Source organism: Pseudorasbora parva, chromosome 19, assembly GCF_024679245.1.
Source record: "Pseudorasbora parva isolate DD20220531a chromosome 19, ASM2467924v1, whole genome shotgun sequence".
Classification (NCBI taxonomy): domain Eukaryota; kingdom Metazoa; phylum Chordata; class Actinopteri; order Cypriniformes; family Gobionidae; genus Pseudorasbora; species Pseudorasbora parva.
The window spans coordinates 36444726-36466039 of NC_090190.1; the positions used below are offsets into that span (position 1 = coordinate 36444726).

Consider the following 21314-nt stretch of genomic DNA (forward strand, 5'->3'; position numbering starts at 1 on the left):
TTCAGGATTATTTGACTGAATATAAAGTTCAAAAGAACAGCATTTCTTAAATGCATCCTTGTAAAATAAAAGTATTAATTTCTGTACAGTAATGTTTTTTTTTTATATAACTGAGTTTTCAGTTATGAACATTTCTAATGTAGGTGACAAGTGCAATTTTTAAAACCCATAAAACATTCACATCATCTGTTTTAATGTGTCATATTTGAGCATCTAAATGGTGAAAAGCCATTTAAACGTCCTCTGCTTTTAAAGAAGAGAAGAAAACACACTTAGAGACTCAAGGGTGACGAAAGTAATGACAGCTTTAATATTCCATAACATTATTCTTTGACAGGCTTGTTAGTTATTTATTTTTTATTTTTCTCTCCATCTTGCTTTCTTTTCCTTCTTTCATCACGATAACCCCACAAAATAATGAAAAGACAAGTCATCAAGGAGGAAAAAGATTTCAGGTATGAGGGAGAACAAGCCAAGTCGTAACCACAAGTAGGGAAAGGGGTGGAGGGTACAGATGAAACAACCAGAAAGGAAGAAACACAGACTGCAAGTCCAAGGTGGCAGAGAATAAGGAGTCGTGTGTGCGTTGGGGGTGAGCTTTTGCTACACAAATGTGAGCGAGCGAGTGAATGTGTGTCTCTATTCGTGTAAGCGTGTCTGTCGGTCGAGTTCTTGAATTAGATCTGTCATTGTGATTGTTTCTCTTTCGTTCACTGCTGGATTAAGATCATTCATCTTTAAGGAGAAGCGTGTCATTTCTACTGCTCTCTACGCTCCGTCTCCTATGATTTGGACGAAGGTAGCTTGGCCCCAAAATCACGTCATTGGTTGAGCCAGAAATCAGTGTGCTACAGATCAACAGTATTTACAATCGTCAAGAAAATCTACCTACGAATGGCTCATTTATGAGAAAGTATTTTACCCATTTAAAGGGATAGTTCAGCATAAAATTTAAAATCTGTAATTTCCTCACACTCCATTTATTCCAAACTACTATGAGTTTCTCTCTTCAGTTGAACACAAAAGAAAAAATGAGGCAGTTGATGGCACCCATTTTAACTATCTATTTGAACAATTTAAGCACATTGTCTAAAGCGCACTACGCAAGTGCACTTAAGGAGTTTCCGAAACCACTTTTGCTAGTTTAATGATGGGAAAAATGGTTGGCCTAAAAGGGTTGCACTAAATGGTGTTTTGGGCATGATGTCCAATAAACCATTCAGAGTCTTATCTCCCATTCCCTTTAAAAGCCAGTTGCGCCCACCTACTATTACTAACGCGCTCTTTAAATAACACAAAAAACACTTACTATTGACTTCAGACCACATTTTTGTTGGTCAGTTACATAGTCGTTTTCACTTGCCTCAAAATAGCAAAGTGCCAACAATGTGCCTGGACACACGTTATTTTCAGACCAGCGCACATATGGGTGCAAATCATAGACTGTAAAAATTTTTTTTGACTTAGTGTCCGTGACGTCACTCACAGGGTTCTGAAGTGCAGTTTTGAAGTGTAAAGTAGAGACGAGCTGGCCGTTGCCATCTTGCAAGCGCGTCATCGTGCGTCACGCCCGGATAACAGAAAATGGGCAAAGAGGTGGGACGTGGGCGGAGGTGAGGTGACACAATGACTAACAGACAGCAGATAAATGGGTATCCACCTGTCAATCAAAGTGGCCACGCCCTTAATTATGCAGAATTTATGGCTTTATATTATGTGAATGAGTGAGTGAATGAATGAGTTATAAAACAAATTCACCTCCCTCACAGTTGTTATGAAGGTCAAAATTAGCCGTACAGATCAACCACACTTTGTACCAGGCTGTAAACATGTATTTTCCTGATGTAAAGTTGGGCATTTTAACATGGGGCTCAAGGAGATTCTGCTCCCTTCTGGAATTCTCCAATAAATTACTTCTGTATTGGCTTCAACAGAAACGGGGAGGTTGCCGCTTGGTGCAAATGCATGCGCCATGTTGTTTGTTATTTAAACGTGAAAATGATAACTACGTCGGGCTGAAACTAGCAAAAAACACTTGTCGTGTCTGGCGCCGTATTGCGCCGAGTGAATGACAGGTCCCCTAGAGTCCAATACTCCCCCCCACACACACTATGGAAGTCAATGGGGGCCGTCAACAGCCTAGTTACCAACATTCTTCAGAATATTTTCTATGTCCAACAGAAGAAAGAAAATCATTCAGGTTTGGAACCACATGAGGGTGACTAAATTACAGAATTTTACCTTTATGGTGAACTGTCCCTTTAAAAAAAAATCACTTCCCCTTTAAGATCCTGGTTGAAAGAAAATGCGAAAGTACATTTTAAGAGTCATTGCATGAGAAAATCTGGCAGATGTATAAAGATTTGGGGACTCTTGAATATAAGTATTGTTATTAGAAGTGATTTGAACTTTGTTCAGTGTGTGTGTGTGTGTGTGTGTGTGTGTGTGTGTGTGTGTGTGTGTTTAGCTGTGGTGGTCTATATAGGGAGCCATCAGACTACAATAACAAGCACACAAGGACATATTTTAGACCTCCCAATCCAATGACAACAATATACATAAACTAATGAACTTACAAATGTTTACCTTATGTTGTTTTAAATAGCGAAGCATCTTTATGAAAAGATATTCTACACACTGTTTGAATTTTTTTATATACTAAAATGATTTTCTTTTTATTTAAGTCAGAGACTCAAGCACCATATTTTATTTTGTTTGCTGATTTGGTCTTTTGTTTGTCTTTTTCTTCAGCATGCTTTTGGGTCAGAGATGGACATAAAAACTGCATCAGAGAAAGAGTGTTGTTTGATAAAAAGCATCTGATGCCCTGGGCAAACTACTTAGTAAACTGTCTGGTCCCTTATACATCTGAATACTTCACTGTCAATGTCAATCTTCCCATTGGAAATCCCACTGCTGCATAAATATTCATGTAACTATTTTATTTTTCTACCATTTTCCAAAATCTATTATTTTTGCCTAGTTCTCATGCAATGAACCATAAAAATTACATTTGATTTCTTTAGTGTGGCATGTCAATCTAGACAGTTTTTTAAATGTATTTACATATTTCACATCTAAATTGAAGCTTTCATTTAAAGATTACAAATAAACTCTACTTTTAATCCATCTGAGTTAAATCCTTTTTAGACAACAAAGTCTTTGCCTTGTTAAATTCAAGGTCCATTTTCTGTGTCATACGCATGCATGCCCACCCTGTGCACGTTTTGCCCGCCAAGTATCACTTGTGCATAATGTTGGGTCCAGGATTCACTGTGCATAATATTTGGTCTATCAAAGCCTGTCCGCAGTCCAGTTCATTTTAAATATATATATTTGAGTGTCTGAGTAAGTCATTTTTAGTATCTCAGTGCAAATAGTGCTGTTTTGATGCGTTCTGAATGATTTTAGGGGATGTCGGGGTAGTCAGTCGGTTCAGTGCAGTACATACTCTGTTTGTCAGTTGTTGTTTTTTCCGTGTGATTTCGGTGCAGCGATGTCAGTATCACAGAGCGCTTGGGTTTCTGAAATTGTGCCCGGCGAAACGAGCCTGATCACCCAATTCTTCTTCAATCCTGTGGGGCAGAAAAAGAGACATATTGGCAGAGAATGACATGGATGAATTGTATGGGAACAGGGGGTGACGGAGAAAGTGCTAGAAGCATGTAATCAGCCATGTTAATCAAAGTAATTATATTGGTGCCTTTTGCGGCCACTGTTATTTTAGAGACTGGGGCTTTTTAAGTACAACAGTTATTATGCAAGTTGACTCATTTTCATTTGAAGCACTTGAATGTGCTTATTCACAATAGAAATGGAAGATTTGTACATTTTCCTAAGACAATGGCCCTCATTTATCAAAAGTGCGTACACCAAATTTCCAGCGTACACCTTGCGTACACCCAAACCCACGGTGACTTTGAGATTTATCAATATGGACGTTGGCGTACGGCACGCTCAAATCCTACGCCAGCTCAGGAGGTGGTGTACGCACGTTTGAGTTAGTGGGAAAATGCGCAGAAAAACAATTCCTAACACCACAAAACGCACTGACAAGATATGCTATATGACCCACTGTTAAAAACCACAACAACAACATTTAGTGTTTATTTTTGTGCAACATGAACGTCAATGTTTAATTTGTGTGACTTTACCAAAGCGTTTGATCTGTAGGCATATGTATTCCTCCAGTCGCGAGCCGCTTTATCTGACGTTTCAGGCCCGCCTGGCCCAGCAGCTGCGCACGGACTGGGACTAAAATAATTCAGACTGACAAAATAATAAAAATGGCCTTCTTCTTTTAAATAATAATAAAATCAATAAAAACGGCATTCTTCTAAATAACAAGCGTCATTAAGAATAATAATCAAGAAGAAGAATCTTAATTGTCATGTAATTATTAATGTGAATGAATCTTACTCCACAATACATCATCACTATTGTACACCCCAATACATGTGCCGTGATACGAAATTAAATGCTAATTGTTTCAAAACGTGCTGTAAAATAATGCATTGTGATGGTAATTTATCATCCAAACAGCTTTAAACTGCTGGAGTGCGCGTCTCAACCCCCACACTAACAGTAGCTACTCGTAATTTGGGTCCATATTTTGTTTTTGTAGGTGCCTTTAATCCCACTCTTTAAACTCCCAAATAAAACAATTTCGGGGTTTTTTTCCACTTCCCTGGTGATGGTCTCGATGGGCGCGTCTCAATCATCTCAATAGTTCAGTAGTCAGAGCACTGATCAGGGAGTCAGCCCATTGACTTATGTCCTAATCAGTGCCCTGACTAGTGGACTAGTGAGATGATTGAGCGCGCCCGATCTCCATGTCGGAGAAGTTTCGCTTCTTTGCCGTCTTCTGTTTGCCCATGGTGTAAAATGAGGGCGTGCGGGAGGCAGAGACTTGAATATATAGGGGCGTGTTATTCTAATGACGATCGTTTTCAGCCGTGGGATTTATCAAGGGCAAGTATTGCGTACACCTGAATTGCAGAGGTACGCACAGTTTCATAAATCAGGCGGTGAGAGGAGTGTAAGCATAATCTTACGCCAACATATACACCCGTTTCTACGCAAGATTGATAAATGAGGGCCAATGTGAATAGTGTTTTACAATAGTGGCACTACAATGTTAGGATGGTTGCCAGGGTGTTGCTATGGTACTTTGAGTGGTTGCTAGGTGGTTGCTTACTAGCCAGTGGGCAACCACCAGTGTTGCCACAGTTACTTTGAAAAAGTAATCTGATTACTGATTACTCCTTTAAAAAGTAACTTTGTTACTTTACAGATTACTTGATTTAAAAGTAACTAAGATTACAAGTTACTTTATTGGCTACATTTAGCAGTTGCCAACAACACCCATGCCATGCTGCTTCAAAATAGAAATGACAACCGTTTTTGCCAACACACTTTATTGGAAGTGCATTTTTAACAGTAACGTCAAAAATGCATCTCCTGATCAGTGTTGCCAAGACCGCGGTTTTCCCGCAGAATCGGGCTACTTTAACACTGTTTCCGCGGGCTATTTTTCATGTCCGCGGGTTAAAGTGACCCCAATTATAGCCCCAGAAATGCTCAGGGAACCCTGCCAAAAAACATATATTTTACCCCCCAGAATGCAATTTTTTTTTTTACCAGGGAACCCCCCCCAAAATGCAATTGGGCGGGTTTTGTTGTGAAAACCTGGCAACCGTGCTCCTGATATTGTAATTTGAAATTAAAAAAATATTTCCTGAAAAAATACTCTCCCCGAGATGCAAAAAGAAAGCAAATATATATTTTTAATTTTTTTGCTAAGGACTAAATTACTAAAATAGTAACTCACAGTGACTTGGATCAATTACTTTAATCTGATTACTGGTTTGGAAATAGTAACGCGTTAGATTGCTCTACTGGCATCACTGGCAAACACCTAGCAAGGCACTAAAAATTGCACCAAAAAATCTCAAAATATTGCTCAAGTCTTTCATTTAATGGAAGAAAATGGAATTTTTGGTATAAAAGCTTGTTTCCACCACAGAATAAACATTACATTATTTTTTAATCTCACAATTCTGACTTTTTTTTTCTCACAATTGCAAGTTATAAAGTCAGAACTGAGATATAAGCTTGCAATTGCACAAAAATATCATAATTGTGAGCCAGCTTTGTTTTCTAAGAATTGGACTTTATAACTTGAAATTGCGAGAAACAAAATCAGATTTGTTGCAATTTACTTTTTTTTTTATTCTGTGGTGGAAACATGCTACAATCAATGATAGATGAGCTGAGCCAGATCTTCAGTAGGATGCAGGGTGCGAACTAAGGGGGAGCTAGGGGGAGCTCGGCTCCCCTAAATAAGACATGGGCTCCCCTGAAAACGTGATTTGAGAAATTTTGGGGGGTCTCAAAAATATTGACACCGTGTTATTTTGAGGTGCAATTTCAGTTTTCTGTAATGTGATCATCGTGGATTATTATATGTAAAATTGCTAAAAATATATAATTAATTCATGCATGACGGCAATTTAAATCTAATTCACTTTCATAAAGATAACTATACATGCTGTTCTTGTCATGACCATCAAGGTGTGGTGGCGCTGCGGTGCAAATTCCACTCATGTTTAGTACATGTCAACGCAAAGATTCGTAGAAAAAACTAAAACGAATATCCACTTCTTGATCTTGGATTTCTGGAAGAACAGCAAAGGAAGCTGACCCCAGGCCTCTGTGGTCGATTCTGTGATAAGGCATGTTATTCCCAATTATGTGTTGTGGCTGGGTTGATATAGGTCTGCGCGACTATCGATGTCCTAATAAGACTAACGTTAATTAAATGGAGGAATTATGGTATTCTTCTGTATGACGAGTAACTTCAACCGTTCATGTGAACTCAAAGACAGCCGGATGCTTTGTTTATAGACTATTTGTGGGCTTTTTGACCTATCAATTCTTGTTTTTTCTTCCTTCATTAAAATCAAAGATGTTCTTTAATGATTGTAAATTGTATATTAAGAGTCTCCGCAATGCATTAAGCAATAGATTGACCCGTTCACCAGTGTGTGAAGGAATATACACGTCCTCTCTTCCACGCGCACAACCCCCCCCCCCCCCCCCCCACACACACGAAAAGTGGGCTCCCCCAAAGGCCACGATATAGTTCGAACACTGGTAGGATGAATTCAAGTTAATGGGATTCCCGAAAAAAGAATCAGCCTCTAGTGTGTGTGTGTGTATGTTTGTCCTGGATTGTGCCAGATTTTGTATATTTTTTGATAAATAACAAGAAATTCATTCCATTAATTCCTATAGGGGGTCAAATTGACCCACAAGTGAAGAATTTGTAACTTTTTATAATTTCAACCACATAAACAGTATTTTTTTTGTGTATTCATGCGACAAAAGTCCCAAGGTCTTTGATCACTCCAATGAACACTCAATTTTTAATCAAAATAATAATAATTTGGGTCAAAATTACCAGAGGGAATGATCGTGTTATTTTATAAATATGCATCTGCTTTCATATGCTATCACTTGTTTGTGCATCTTCTTCACATGTCTTTTGATCCGGAGATTCAGTACTCTTTCAGAAGATGTGTAATAGTGCCCCCTACCATATAACACAGAAAGCTGGAAAAGTACATTAATGGTGGGGAAGCGTTGTCTCATAATTTTTTTTATTATTTTTTTGTCAATGGTGGGAAAAGAGTTAATAGAGGCAATAAGCATCCTGCAATTATTTGGACATTGTTTTAGGGATTTAAATGAATGTTTTACTACATTGCTAAAAACAGTGTGCTTGAATGCACTCTTGCCTCATAAGTTGGTTGTATTTTGCGAGACGCTCGGATCTACACGGAGCTCCTGTCTTTATCTGAAATATAAACAAAGAAAGAGTGAAAGTTTGTTAAGTTAGTCGAACTTGGTTAAGATTATGTAAAAGGCACCATATCTGAACCATATAATCTCTATACATAATGGTTACGTTTGTGTAAGGGTGCGTACCTGTCCAGTGCAGAGTCCCACCACTAGATCAGCGATAAAAGTGTCTTCTGTCTCTCCTGAGCGATGGCTGACCATCACGCCCCATCCGTTAGCCTGAGCAAGCTTACATCTAAGGGATACGCAGTTCAGAATAGGAAGATAAGGATCTAGAAAATTCTGGTTTATTAGACATAGTTTCGAGTAACTCACGCCTGGATGGCCTCTGTGACGGTGCCGATCTGGTTGACCTTCAGGAGCAGACAGTTGCATGCGCGGTCTTCCGCAGCCTTCTCTATCCTCTTTGGGTTTGTCACGGTCAGGTCGTCACCCACAATCTGGATCCCAACTGAACCCGTCATGTTAGTCCAAGCGGCCCAGTCATCCTGATCAAATGGGTCCTCAATGGACACCACTGTGGGACAAAAACATGATGTATGTTCTGGGTTAAATGCATCTTAAAGGGATAGTTCGCCCATTATTTACTCACTTGTTCCAAATCTGTATGAGTTTCTTTCTTCTGCTGAATACAAAATAAAATATTTAGAAAAATGCCAGTAACCAAACATTGACTTTCATAGTTTTTTTTTTTCTCATATATGGAAGTCAATGGGGGCCATTGACAACTACTGTTTGGTTATCCATATTCTTCAAAATATCTTCTTTTGTGTTGAGCAGAAGAAGTAAACTCAGTCACAGTTTGCTTTTTATTCACCAAAAAATCCTGAAAAAATTATTCCACAATAATATTAAGCATAACAACATTGATAATAGTAATAAACGTTTCTTGAAAATTAAATCGGATTATCAGAATGATTTCTGAGATATAATGCGACACTAAAAACAGTAATGATGCTAAAATTCAGCTTTGATCACAGGAATAAATTATGTTTTAAAATATATTCAGTTGTTTTAAATTTTAATAATATTTCACAATTTCATTGTTTGCTGTGTTTTTTAATCAAATAAATGCATTTAAATGAAAAAATCTAAATGAACTCTAAATTACTTTTTGAATGGCAGTAGGGGTTATATCCCTATTCTGATGGTTTAAAGTGTTATAGTAAACAGTGTGTTAAATAATTGTATTAAATAAAATGCATTTCAATAGTGACAATTGCCCCAAGACTTCAAAAGTGAGTGTTACTGTAAAAACAAGCTTAATAAATGGCAAAAATAAATACATTAATTAATTGAATGATTTTAAGTGTATTTATTACAGGTTTTAAAGTCCCACTGTAGTCGATAATTTTATCCTGTAAAAGAAATTCTTCACGCCCTTAAAATAGCTTGAATGTAACTCTGAACCCTTGCTTCATTTATTATACATGGATTAATGAATATGCAAATTACCCCCCCCCCCCCACTCACACCAGCTCGGAGATCCACTCGCTCAACTTTACTCAAGTTACCGTAGTAAACGCTGGACAAAGGTATCGCTCTCCACAACGTCGGACACATAGCGCTTATCCTACATTATCAAACAGCTAATAATGTGTTCAGAGGTGGACAGTAACTAAGTACATTTACTTGAGTTCTGTACTTAAGTTCACTTTTTTAGTATCTGTACTTTACTGGTCTATTATTGTTTCTGGAAACGTATGACTTTTACTTCACTACATTTGAAAGACAAATATCAGACTTTTTACTCCACTACATTTCTATCTAAGTCAAAAGTCGTTTCTGTTGCAGCTCTGAAAGTCAGAGGATGATTTTTTCCTTCTTTAAAAGGTTTTTTTTTTGTGGTTTCAGACAGTCTATCAGAAATCACTCTTATAGGGTCATATACATTTCCCCAACTTTTTTTGAACACTGATCAGTTCATAGCAAAATGGAAGAAGACGGTTCTTAGGCACAAGTGTGTGCACCCATAGCCATACTTTGAAAGTATGTTTCAGTAAAAAACAAAAAATCAAGATTAGTTTAGTTGGCATACACTTGGTGCATGTCTTATCAAATATTAAAAATATAAACGTCTGGGAGAAAGAGAAGAATAAAGTTAGGAGAATATCAGATGTGTATCAGTCTATTGGATCCGTGCATTCGGCCTTAAAGTGACAGCAGCTTTATAAAGAGCTTTGTAACTTATATACAAGTATTTAAATTAGTTTTAGTTAGTCGTATGCTAGTACGTCAGATGAAGCATCACTGACTGGCTTAAACCATGATGACACTGTGCATTTATACAACAATAATAAAATAATGCATTGGCATAAAAAAGGAAATTTACTTTTATACTTAAGTACTTTTGAAAACAATTACTTCTGTACTTTTACTTGAGTAAAAATCTGTTTTTACAACTTTCACTCGTAACAGACTAATATTTGACCAGTAGTACTTTTACTTTTACTCAAGTAATAGAGTTGTGTACTTTGTCCACCTCTGAATGTGTCTCTAATGTTTCACAAATCATGTTCCTGTTCGCCATCTCAGAGTCAGACAGCTGCCAAAATCAACGTCCTTAGAAACGCTTTCAAAGGCATATCATAACATCATATTATATAATCATATAATTCATTCACTAGCTATATTACTAAATGTACCATTTTTTATATTAACAGAAAAATATATACTCTCTTGAGACTCCCCTGCTTCAGAACAGTCATAGTTAATAATAAGCTATATCCCGCCCACATGTTGACGTGATTGGTTACAAGGTAGTTTGTGACGTCAGAAACACCAGAGATTTCGAACTGCGTTTTTGAGAGTTTTTTTCACTGCAGTTTTAAGGAGAAAATACTCCTGCAATGGCGTTGACTTATACATTTGTACATGTTTTTTCTTTCCAAATTGACATACCGTTTAAAACTTTAAAATGTATAGTAATTTACAAGGTATATAATTTAAATGGACCTCAAGGAGACTTTATTAACATTTGAATTAGAAATTTCCTTTACATTTTTACTATTCACAATTTACCTGGATAATCGTTGACAAACGTCTGGTAGATCTCTAACAGCTCATCGCCGGTGATGTGTCTGTCTGGGTTTGGAGGGGACTTGAAGTCAAGGTCGTACTTCCCGTCGCGGTAGAACTCGGAAGCGGCTACATCCATCCCGATCACAACTTTATCCGTGAACCCGGCCTTGTCTATGGCTGTCTTTATCAACTCAAGTGCTGTGGAGACGTGATAGAGAAGCCCATATTGATAAATTCATTATGATTAAATTGGATCACACTCAGACAGACTTATAAACACACCTTCACTGTTCTCCAGGATGTTTGGAGCAAAGCCTCCCTCGTCACCGACGTTGGTGGCATCTTGGCCATACTTCTCCTTGATGACACCCTTCAGAGTCTGGTAGAGCTCGGCTCCGACACGCAGCGCGTCACGGAATGACTCCGCCCCCACAGGAAGTACCATGAACTCCTGCATGGCGAGCTTGTTTCCAGCATGGGAGCCTCCGTTGATTACATTAAAGGCCTGACAAACGGGCAGAGAAAATGTGCTTAGTCAGTCTATTTCCCTAGATAATCAAGAGAAAACACATACAGGCGTGAATTATTATGTTGCGTACTAAATTTGTGCAATTGAGTAATGAGTTTTCTTACAGGAACTGGCAGCACTAGCTCTGTGTTTCCTGCCAGATCAGCAATATGACGGTACAGAGGGACGCCTTTCTCTGCCGCACCGGCCTTGCAGATGGCTAGAGACACTCCCAGGATGGCGTTAGCACCAAACTGAGCTGTAGATATAATGAACAGATAGCAATTATCATTCATTTTTACGTGATTTATATGGCATTAAAAATCCATATGCATTGTAACAATTGGAACATTATTGGAACAAGTGCTGAAATTATTTCCATTATTTGGGGTCAGTAAGATTTTATTTTATTTATAAAAAAGGATGCATTACATTGATCAAAAGTGACACTAAAGACATTTATATTGTTGCAAAAGATTTCCATTTCAAATAAATGCTGTTCTTTTGAGATTTCTATTCATCTAAAAAAAAATCAAACAATTGTATCATGGTTTCCACTAAAATATGAGGCAGCACACCTGTTTTCAACATGATTAATAATAAGAAATGTTTCTTGAGCAGAAAATCTGCATATTAGAATGATTGCTGATTGATCATGTGACACTGAACACTCGAGTAATGATGCTAAAAATGATGCTTTACATCACAGGAATACATTATGTTTAAATATATTCAACTAAAAAACATTAATACATTTTCATTATTAATAATTTTATACAATATTACTGTTTCTACTGTATTTTTGATCAAATAAATGCAGTCTTATTGAGCATAAGATTTTTTTTTTCTTTACAAAATCTTACCAACCCTACACTTTTAAACAGTATTTTATAAACTATTGAGTTCTTTATAAATCTAATATCCTAATAAATCATATTACGCTTTTTAAACTTTTATACATCACAATTGGTTACAATTGGTACGATTTTCAGTAAGTAAATCAGTAGCATTATGTTCTGTTTTAAGGTTTGCATGGCTTCAGAATACATAGAATATAGCAACTTGTGTGCTGCTTTTTGTCTTTCTTTGGTACTTTATCACTTAGAAAAATAGCATCTTGTTTTGTGCTCCACAGAAGAAAGAAAGTCATACAGATTTGGAAAAAGTAAACGATGCCAGAATTTCCATTTTGGATAACTATGTCTTTAAAATATGATTGTGTTATAAGATTATAACTCACATTTGTTCTCTGTGCCGTCCATTTCGATCATCATGTTGTCTAGTTTCTCTTGTTCCACCACACTGATCTCCTAAAGTTCACAATGTGAAGATAAAACCCTCCAGATTAATAAAATGCAGCGCTTGACTGTTGCTTGATGAAAATGTTGTCTAATTATTAGCCCTGTTGCTGTGAAATTAAAACTCATCATAAAAACCAAGTCAGTCTAAAAGTACACTGAACAAAATGATTTTTACTGCTTGTTTAAATTGCTTAGTTAAAATGAGCTAAAGCAACACAATTGCTATACATTTTGTCCTAACTTAATTTGATTGTGTTCAATCCACTTAAATATAAGTCAAACTGAAGTCACACTGAATCCATTTGTGTTTTTACATGAATGATTTGTGCTGCATTAACTGAGACTGGGCGGGGCTTGTTAGTTCCCAGCATGCTTTGCATATGGTTAAATCAAGAGAGAGTAAATGTTGTTATTTTATATGTAGAAGTCTTATTTTATGTATTTTGGAGCAAGATGAGAAAGGGGGAGACTTGATTGTGTTTAATATTCAATTAGGTTGGAATTATTAGAACAATTTAAATTACAGTCGGTTACCATTGTGGAGAAGAGTGGAGCATTTGTTTCGTCTGTGGATTGATACAGCTATGTCATAAGAGCTTTGCTAGAAAAGGTTATATTGTTTAGCATTTAAGATGCTAATGTGTGCTATTGCTAGCTAATAAATTGTAAACTTGCTAGTGCAGCAGTATTGTAATTCAGTTGTGTTACATTAAAATATATGAAACTGAAGTAGATGAATGAATGCCTGAATCATGTCAAGGAGCCTTATCAAATCTATTTGAAACTACTCAATTGTATTAATTCCATGTTGAAGTTACATGAACAAATTGTGTTTGTTTAACTCAATTGATTAAATTGAAGTAAATCATGTAAATCCAGCACACCTTTTTTCATTGTATCCTTGCAGCATTTGAGCATATTTGTATTTAAGTCTTCGCATTGTAGACATGGAAGTAAACAAAAGACATGAAAACGAAAGAATGGAATGTGTAGATCAGAATGAAAATCAAGACCTGGATAATAGGAGATTTTGTGTCTCTGTCTTTGGTAGATTTGTAGCAGTTGGACCTGTTTTAACATCTCCTGTTACAAATAAACGGGTATAAAATAAGAAAAGAAAAATGATTTAAAAAAAAAAAGAGTGCAGGGGTGCGATCTGATTCTGATCCCATCTGATCGGAATCTGATCTGTAAAACAAACATACAAACAAACAAATAACAAATAATTAAATGAACAATTGCTTAAAAATAAATGGTGAAAAAATCGGATTTAATTTTTTTAGCAAAGTGCTGACAAACATCTGAAGAAAAACATGTATGGAATGAAAAAAAAATTAGGAGGCTGTAAAAGAATGTAAATCAGAGAAAAATAAACGTAGTTACGTTCATTTTAAAGGAATATTGTAGGTTTAAATACAAGTTGTGCCCCCAAGTATTTTAAGAATATACGCTGCAAATGATTTATATATTTTTTTCCCTGCAGAAATGAGTCTCAGGTTCATTTAGATACTCTTTTCCAGAAGTAGGCAAATATCCACAGATTGTAGCTGGTTGAAAACAAATAGTTTGGTTATTTGTTATAAAAAGAAGGTTAATTAAACAAGACCATTTTTTTCCACTTACAGATGCAATGATGGCTGGTCCAAGAGTGTCATTAATGTGACCAACAGCCTTCAGTACACCTTAAAACACAAGACATTCACAAGAATAGATCAAATAAACAAAACTATAGCAGGAGCCTTCAAAAAGAATCATCCAATTAGTGCCTCTATTATGCTATTTTAAAGGGTTACTTCAGCGATTAGCATATGGCTTTGTATCAGTAGAAACCCTGGAGTATATTCAAATGATTGTGCTTTCCCCCCTCATATCCCCCTGAGACAAGAGATTTATGCATTTTATTTCTGGAAAAATTCCTCCTATGATGCAAATTGACGATATTTGCATCATAGGAGGAATGCTTGGCCAGAGGCTAAAGACTACAGCCAGCAGAGAGAGCCATTTCCGCATGTTTTGAACCCGCGCATGGGGGATGGAGATCACACTCGCAGCTCAGCTCAGCTACAGGCACTCATTTAAACGGAGCTATGGTGAGCAATGTAAGTCTTTTAATTTCTCAAATTAATTTTTATGAAAGTTATGCTTGCAAAGGCATAAACTGAAACGCACCAGACTGAACTCACGTTGTGAATGTATGCCGCGTGTGTAGTCGCGATTACCTCAGCTCTCATCACTCCTGCAGTTAGTGCTCAGTGCTGTGACACTCGCGCGGTGACTCACTCATTATATTGAACAGACAGGTTCAGTTTTTAATTGTAGTGTCTTCTCTAACTCAGTCACAGTAATCTCGTTGGTGGGAATGGCCTCACAGGGCAGCGAAGCATTCTGGGAATTGTAGTCTTTCATCCCCATGGGACAAAAATACATTTTCTATCTTTTCTCAGTCTAGAAGGCACCAAATTCAAAAATAATTTCACATTTCTACTCCATTGATGACCCAGTTTAAATACAGATTCATCTTCCCAGCGCTGAAGTACCTCTTTAAAGGTTCCTCGTTTTGTTTCAAAGATCTCCTACAATAGGTTAAAGGTGCACCATAGGCAATTTTTTTCAATAATAGTGCAAACACAATGTAAATAAGAGATTTGTTGATTATAACGGGAGTTTTGGAGAGAGTCCAGAACTCTGTCACTGATAAATTTGTGCTTCAGTGATTGTAAAGTGAGCATTCACTTTCTATATATAATTTAATCACGGTTTAAATAACAGATTCATTTCATCCTACTAAGAGAAACAATGTGAAGTTGACCGTTTAGTCACTGGTTTGATTTACTGACACATAAACAGCGATAATGATTTTTAAGGCCCACTGAAATCAAAATGTCAGAAGTTTTTTAGCTTTTAGTATGACAATGTCAGCCTTAAAGTTAAGAATAAGCTGGTCTGTTCCAAAACAATGACAAAATTAGCATTTAAGCAGTCTCTCACTTCTGTTAAAACTACTTACAAATTTTGATGACATCATCGCAGACTACACCTTCTCATCAAACCTTCTGTCCAATCAAAATGCTCTCTAGAATCTTAAGCCCGCCCCCTACACTGCTGAAGCTGCGGCTGAAATCGGTCAGTTTTTAACACATTTACTAATTTCTACATGGTGAACAACACACAGCACACTATATATGTGTTAGGAAACGATTCAGTGTAAATATGCTTTCAGTTGAGGTGAATGAAGTCTGTTTTCACGTTAGTTTCACACAGCGCAGAAGCGTACACACATAGTCTAGACCAGAGCTGTTGACTAGATACATGAGAGCGCAGCGCGGATCTTATGCGTGAGTCAGCGCAGACAACAAACATATCGGACCCATTTGAATTCTAGCCAGAATGCTGCATTTCAAAGTGATATGGAGGAGATTAGGATGATAAACGGTTAGAGGAAACTGGCTTTACCAAACAGAAAGGCTCTATTCAAACTGACACGGTGTATTAACAAAACGCTATGATTGCTGATTGATCATGTGACACTGAACACTCGAGTAATGATGCTGAAAATGATGCTTTACATCACAGGAATAAATTATGTTTAAATATATTCAACTTTTTCCATTATCAAATTTTCCATTATTATTATTATAAAAAAGGGGAGGAGCTGCTAACAGCTGGAGCCGTTTCAGGGGAAATCACGTCAACACATTGAATAATGCGGCGCGGTTCAAAGCACTTCAGCGGGCCTTTAAGACAAAGAACATCTGTGAACATGAATCGTGGTGATTTTGGTTAGATATGTACACACAATCAGTACATATCAAACGATATGAATCAAAGCAATAGTGACCCCTAGTAAAAACTTGTTTAAACACATAAGTGTGTTGCGCCATTCCTGTCAGATTCAATATAGAAGGCACAGCATAGCACTGACTGTGCTTTTCCTCAACTATTCAAAGGTATGTTTATATCTTAGTTGCTCGTTCCAGTGTTAGTGTTACTTATATTATTTATCTACTACTTTTCATGCGTGAAACAATGTGCAGGGCTGGGGTGGTAAGGATGTAGAAGCAGACATTGAGCCGGTCTTTCACCTATCTATGACATCATAAATAGGTACATTCCCAAACGAGTTGTTTTCTAAGCTTGGTTTCAATAAAAGCTGTTTTGTATTACGTTTTTATTTCTTAAACTTACAGGATATTTTCATAGTATAACCTCGCACATGTCAAAAGCTCAAGGAAAATTTTTATTCTCAATTCATGACTCTTTAAAATACATTGTACATGACCTCATTTCTTCAAGAGTCTGAAAAAGGAGTCTCTCTAAACCCCTTCTTTCCATGAACCTACCCTGCTCTGATTGGTCAGATGGCCCAGTCTGTTGCGACTGGTCCACCATTTACAGTGTGTGTCTGAAAAAAAAGGCCATTACTGAATTTCAGCTCCGGATCTTCCTGAGCACTTGATACATTACACAGCAATACGAACAGTAATGATGGTGTCGGTTACCGTATCAATTCAAGTCTTTATCCGTTTGAATTGCAAGAAAAGTGGATTTGCAGCACTGAAAATAGTGTCTTCCCAACATGTCAACAATACGAACCAAACTCTTCCAGGCCTAAGCTACAAAAACCACAGGCTGGCATTATGCAAATGTGTTACATTGTTGATCTTTAAAACTTTACAGACATTTTACATAAACAAACAGCTAGGTACAAACAGGTAATATTCAAAAAAGTATAATAGAGGCACTTTAAACAATCGTATGTTTTATTTATAATGATTATTAATAGTGCAAATGTTAAGATGGACCATATTTGATCGCTCACCTTTGCCCTTGTAACGGCTCTTGTCTCCATCTCTGAGTTCCAGAGCCTCATAGATGCCTGTCGACGCTCCACTGGGCACCGCAGCCCTAAACAGACCTGAAAACACACTGACACTTCAAATCTGTCCTTCATTTCCATGCATTTATATTTGTCTCTTAAAAGTGACTTGCATGTGGACATGCAACACATTTTGATAATATTTTGTTTTTATTATATATATTATAAATTGTATTTTACATGCAGGCCTATGCATTTTGGAAGATGTCTTATTTGTAATGGACATTCATCCAGGAGCTCAATTGTACATCACACATTCCACTAATTCCTTTGCTTTTAAAATCCAGGATGCTCAGTCTTCTTTTTCTGACGGGCTCTATTGATTCACCTTTATCAGTTCTCAGGTCCACCTCCACTGTAGGGTTTCCCCGAGAGTCCAGGATTTCCCTGGCAATGATGCTCACAATGGACATCCTTAAAGACAGAGAGGAAACAAAAGCATTGGAGATCAGTGCCATCATTGCTCATGATGTTTAGAAACTCTGTGTGCATGGCATCAATTTGATTGATAAATATCTAACAGTGAGTGAGTCTTCCAATATGTTAAGCCCTGTTTTGTTCAACCTGCATCTTCCATTAATCCTCTTTTACATATTATAAATCTTGCTCAAATGCAAAAAAACATAAATGTTAAGTGGCGAACTAGGGTTTTTAGTGAACACAAAGTATTTTGTGATTCACAGAATGAGCACAATATGCTAAGTGCATTTAATTCACCGAAGGTGTTTGGAAAAGTACGTTTGTGTACATAAAATGGAAGTTTTGGGCGCAAAATCCATTTTGGGTTTAGAATTTTGTTGTCGAAATGCAGGGGTCTTTTGTCTTCCTGTGCACGAAATACTGCATTTTTACGTAACTCGTTTAGTCCACAGAATTACTCAGGTTACATTTGCCGCTAGGAGAGGAGATAAAAAAAAAAAAAGGTCTAAATGAACACTGACTGCCTGCTCACTCACCTCTGAGGGGTTAAAATAACCTGATTTTTTTGTAGGAATTTTTTTTTTAACCACTCAACATCACAACAGCATATTCAACATGAATTTACCTTTACAATTCATTATACTTCCATCCTTAATGAGTAAAACAGAATATTATATTAGGGCAAAATGGATGGAAGTGTCTGCTATAAGTTTGCTAAAACAATACACGTTTGGATGTAATCTTTTATTGAGCAGAATTCATTTAACATAAGAAATGAAACATTTAGGATAATGTGCACTGATTAATCGTTAAAAATAAGACCAGGAAGGTGCATGAAGTGAATAGCATCCATTTTGACTTAACCCTCAATATGCAAATACATCAGGAGTGGCAATCAATCTGATTTCTTTGAAAATGGGACTGTATTTCTGGAACATTCAGTTCCGTCCTTCTTACCAATGAGAGATATAGCTCAAGCATCGACAGGGACATGCCACGCTGGCAGCCAATAAAAAGCAAGAACATGCAAATTGCATTCTAAATATGCCACGACCGACACGGGCACATGTCACCTTGCTAATGGAATGCGCGTCTCGTAGCACCGACCACCAGGGTTTAGACTGGGGGAGGAGGAGGGGCTTTATTTGTAATGACACGACGGGCATGTATGCCCGCAGGTGTCACACTGTGCGACCTGCTTATTATCGAGCATCCAAATTCGGACGCTGCTAATTTACGCCGTGCCCGTGCCAGTGTGTGGTACTGCAGCAACCGTGCTGTCAGCAGATACAGGGGGGAGGGGCGACTGACGGAGGGGTGGGGTGGATACCGCAGAAAGTGGCGTGATGGGGCAAGAAAAAGATAAATAATTGAACATCCCTTTGGCGAAAAAGAAGAGCTTTTCTGGAGCATCGAAGCGAGTAGTGGAGAGCAGAAATAGGACGTTCACGAGCGATTCGTTCTTTTTGCGTTGGTCACGTGACAAATATACGCAAGAGTCGGAACTCGCGCGAGGTGAACTAATTATTCATGTTTCTCATACTTTACTTCATTAATTGCTTCGTTTTAATAGATCAACAAATGCAAAGTCAGTTACTCAAATTAACGAAATGACTTGAATAAATAATTTACTCAACAAGGTTTGAAGGTAAATTCAGTAAAATTGCACCAATGAGAACAGTTTGGACACAGACACACAGTGATAACAGAAACAGTAAAGCATCCGTCTGCCGAACCCCTCATCAGCGGGCACCAGAATACACTGCCACCCGAATTCACATCCAGCATCACTGTCCGCCGAGACATGCCTTGAGCACCAGCGACGCCTTCATATAACAATTCATTCTTAATGCAACATTCATAAAGCCATGCCCAAACCTGTTCAATAGCATTATTCATAGACAAGCCAAAGCATCTTAATGACCCGCAACTCATGCATTAATGATGCAAAGGAGCAGGTGCAAAAAAGAAAAGAGGCTGTCATGCGATGATTACCTGCCGTCAGTGCGCGGAGCCTTGCGAGAGGCAAGCCTGGAAGTGTCGAACTGCGGAAGAAGAGAGGAAAACAGAGCGAGGGTGGGTGGGTGGAAAACAGAATGAGAGCGAGAGGAGAGGAGAAACAAGAAGGGGGAGGGGATGAAAAGATGACTCAGAGGAAGATGCTGAGAATTAGAGAGGAGAGGAGGAGAGAAAGAGGAGGATGAGTAGGTCAAGGCGACTGATTAATAAGCGGGAACAAGGGACCCGGGAAGAGGAGGGGAAACAACAAACACAGGGTACTGCGACGTTCCTCTGTGACTGCTGGTAAAAATAGATGGAGGAACTGGGTAGAAAGAAGCAAGACTAGAATCTTCTTCCAGTGTTGGTAGGGAATGCAAAGCTAGATGCCTGTTAAAGTCACCATGAAATCAAAATCGACTATTTTAATTATTATGGAATATGCAAGTATTTATTAGAACTGATTTATTTAATTCATGTTGTAAACTTTAATCAAAATAACTTCCCCTCCTCTGGCAGGCATATCTCTTTTCTTTGATGACGTGTTTACTGGCGCGAGGGCGGGACAACCCAAGTCTCTGCAGGATAATAGGAGTTACTAGATCAGTGGGCGAGGCCATAAACAGAGGGCGCTTTTCAATGCGTTGCCTGATTTGCCAACATCACAGTGTGGGTGAGGTCGGGTGAAGAGGATAATTTTTTTTAATTGCATGGTTTATAAACACCCATCAGTTTGAAAACACCTACAAATTTAGAAACACCCACTTTTGTTCCGCAGAGACCCCATACTCGGACAACCTGGCACTCACATGAGGAATAGCAAACCTCAATCATCTAATCAATTTCCCATAGGCAAAATCAAGTCCCGCCCTATATTTTCTCCTTGAAGAAGCCATTTTCACCTAGACGTGGTCATACTCAATTCTAGTCAGAATATGAGTCTGAAACTGCTCCACTGGGCTGTGATTATTGAACTATGCGCGATCATGATTACGATTATGTTTCAACTGAACCAGGAAAAACCTTAATTGGATAGACCTACAACCAATCAGAGCAACGAAGCGACGCATTGTCAAATATCAACAGAGCTCAACTGCACTGAGTTGCCGGGTAGTTAGCGGGTTTTGTTGTAAAAACTTGGCAACTCTGTCTGCACATGCGCTGGAACAAACAATCTTTACCGGTGTTGTAAAAAAATACAAGAATTTAATGATACACAGAGTACTTACTCAACATGATCATCATTTCTGAGAGAAATTGTGAAGGTGTAAGCATACAAACAAGCTCTCCGTTTAGGATTCAAACAAATATAATCCAAGCCCCTTTG

At 37.8% G+C, this 21314-nt stretch overlaps 1 protein-coding gene across 1 annotated transcript; it reads right to left on the reverse strand.

Moving 5' to 3' along the window:
- Window positions 1-287: 287 nt before the first annotated feature.
- eno2 (enolase 2) lies at window positions 288-20262 on the reverse strand. The gene is made up of 12 exons (XM_067424829.1): window positions 19985-20262; window positions 17898-17983; window positions 17513-17608; window positions 14317-14375; window positions 12633-12702; window positions 11518-11651; window positions 11167-11389; window positions 10885-11082; window positions 8179-8380; window positions 7990-8098; window positions 7800-7858; window positions 288-3575 (listed from the first exon to the last, which is right to left on the reverse strand). The coding sequence occupies exons 2-12, from the start codon at window positions 17980-17982 to the stop codon at window positions 3506-3508; spliced, it is 1305 nt and encodes a 434-aa protein (XP_067280930.1). The 5' UTR covers window position 17983; window positions 19985-20262; the 3' UTR covers window positions 288-3505.
- Window positions 20263-21314: the final 1052 nt, after the last annotated feature.

Coding starts and splice junctions, on each gene's coding strand:
- eno2 (XM_067424829.1), bottom strand. CDS start 17,982: ATGTCCATTGTGAGCATCATTGCCAGGGAAATCCTGGACTCTCGGGGA. Junction 11,652..12,632: donor GGACGGCACAGAGAACAAAT/GTGAGTTATAAT, acceptor TTATATCTACAG/CTCAGTTTGGTGCTAACGCC. Junction 11,083..11,166: donor CATCCTGGAGAACAGTGAAG/GTGTGTTTATAA, acceptor ACGTCTCCACAG/CACTTGAGTTGATAAAGACA.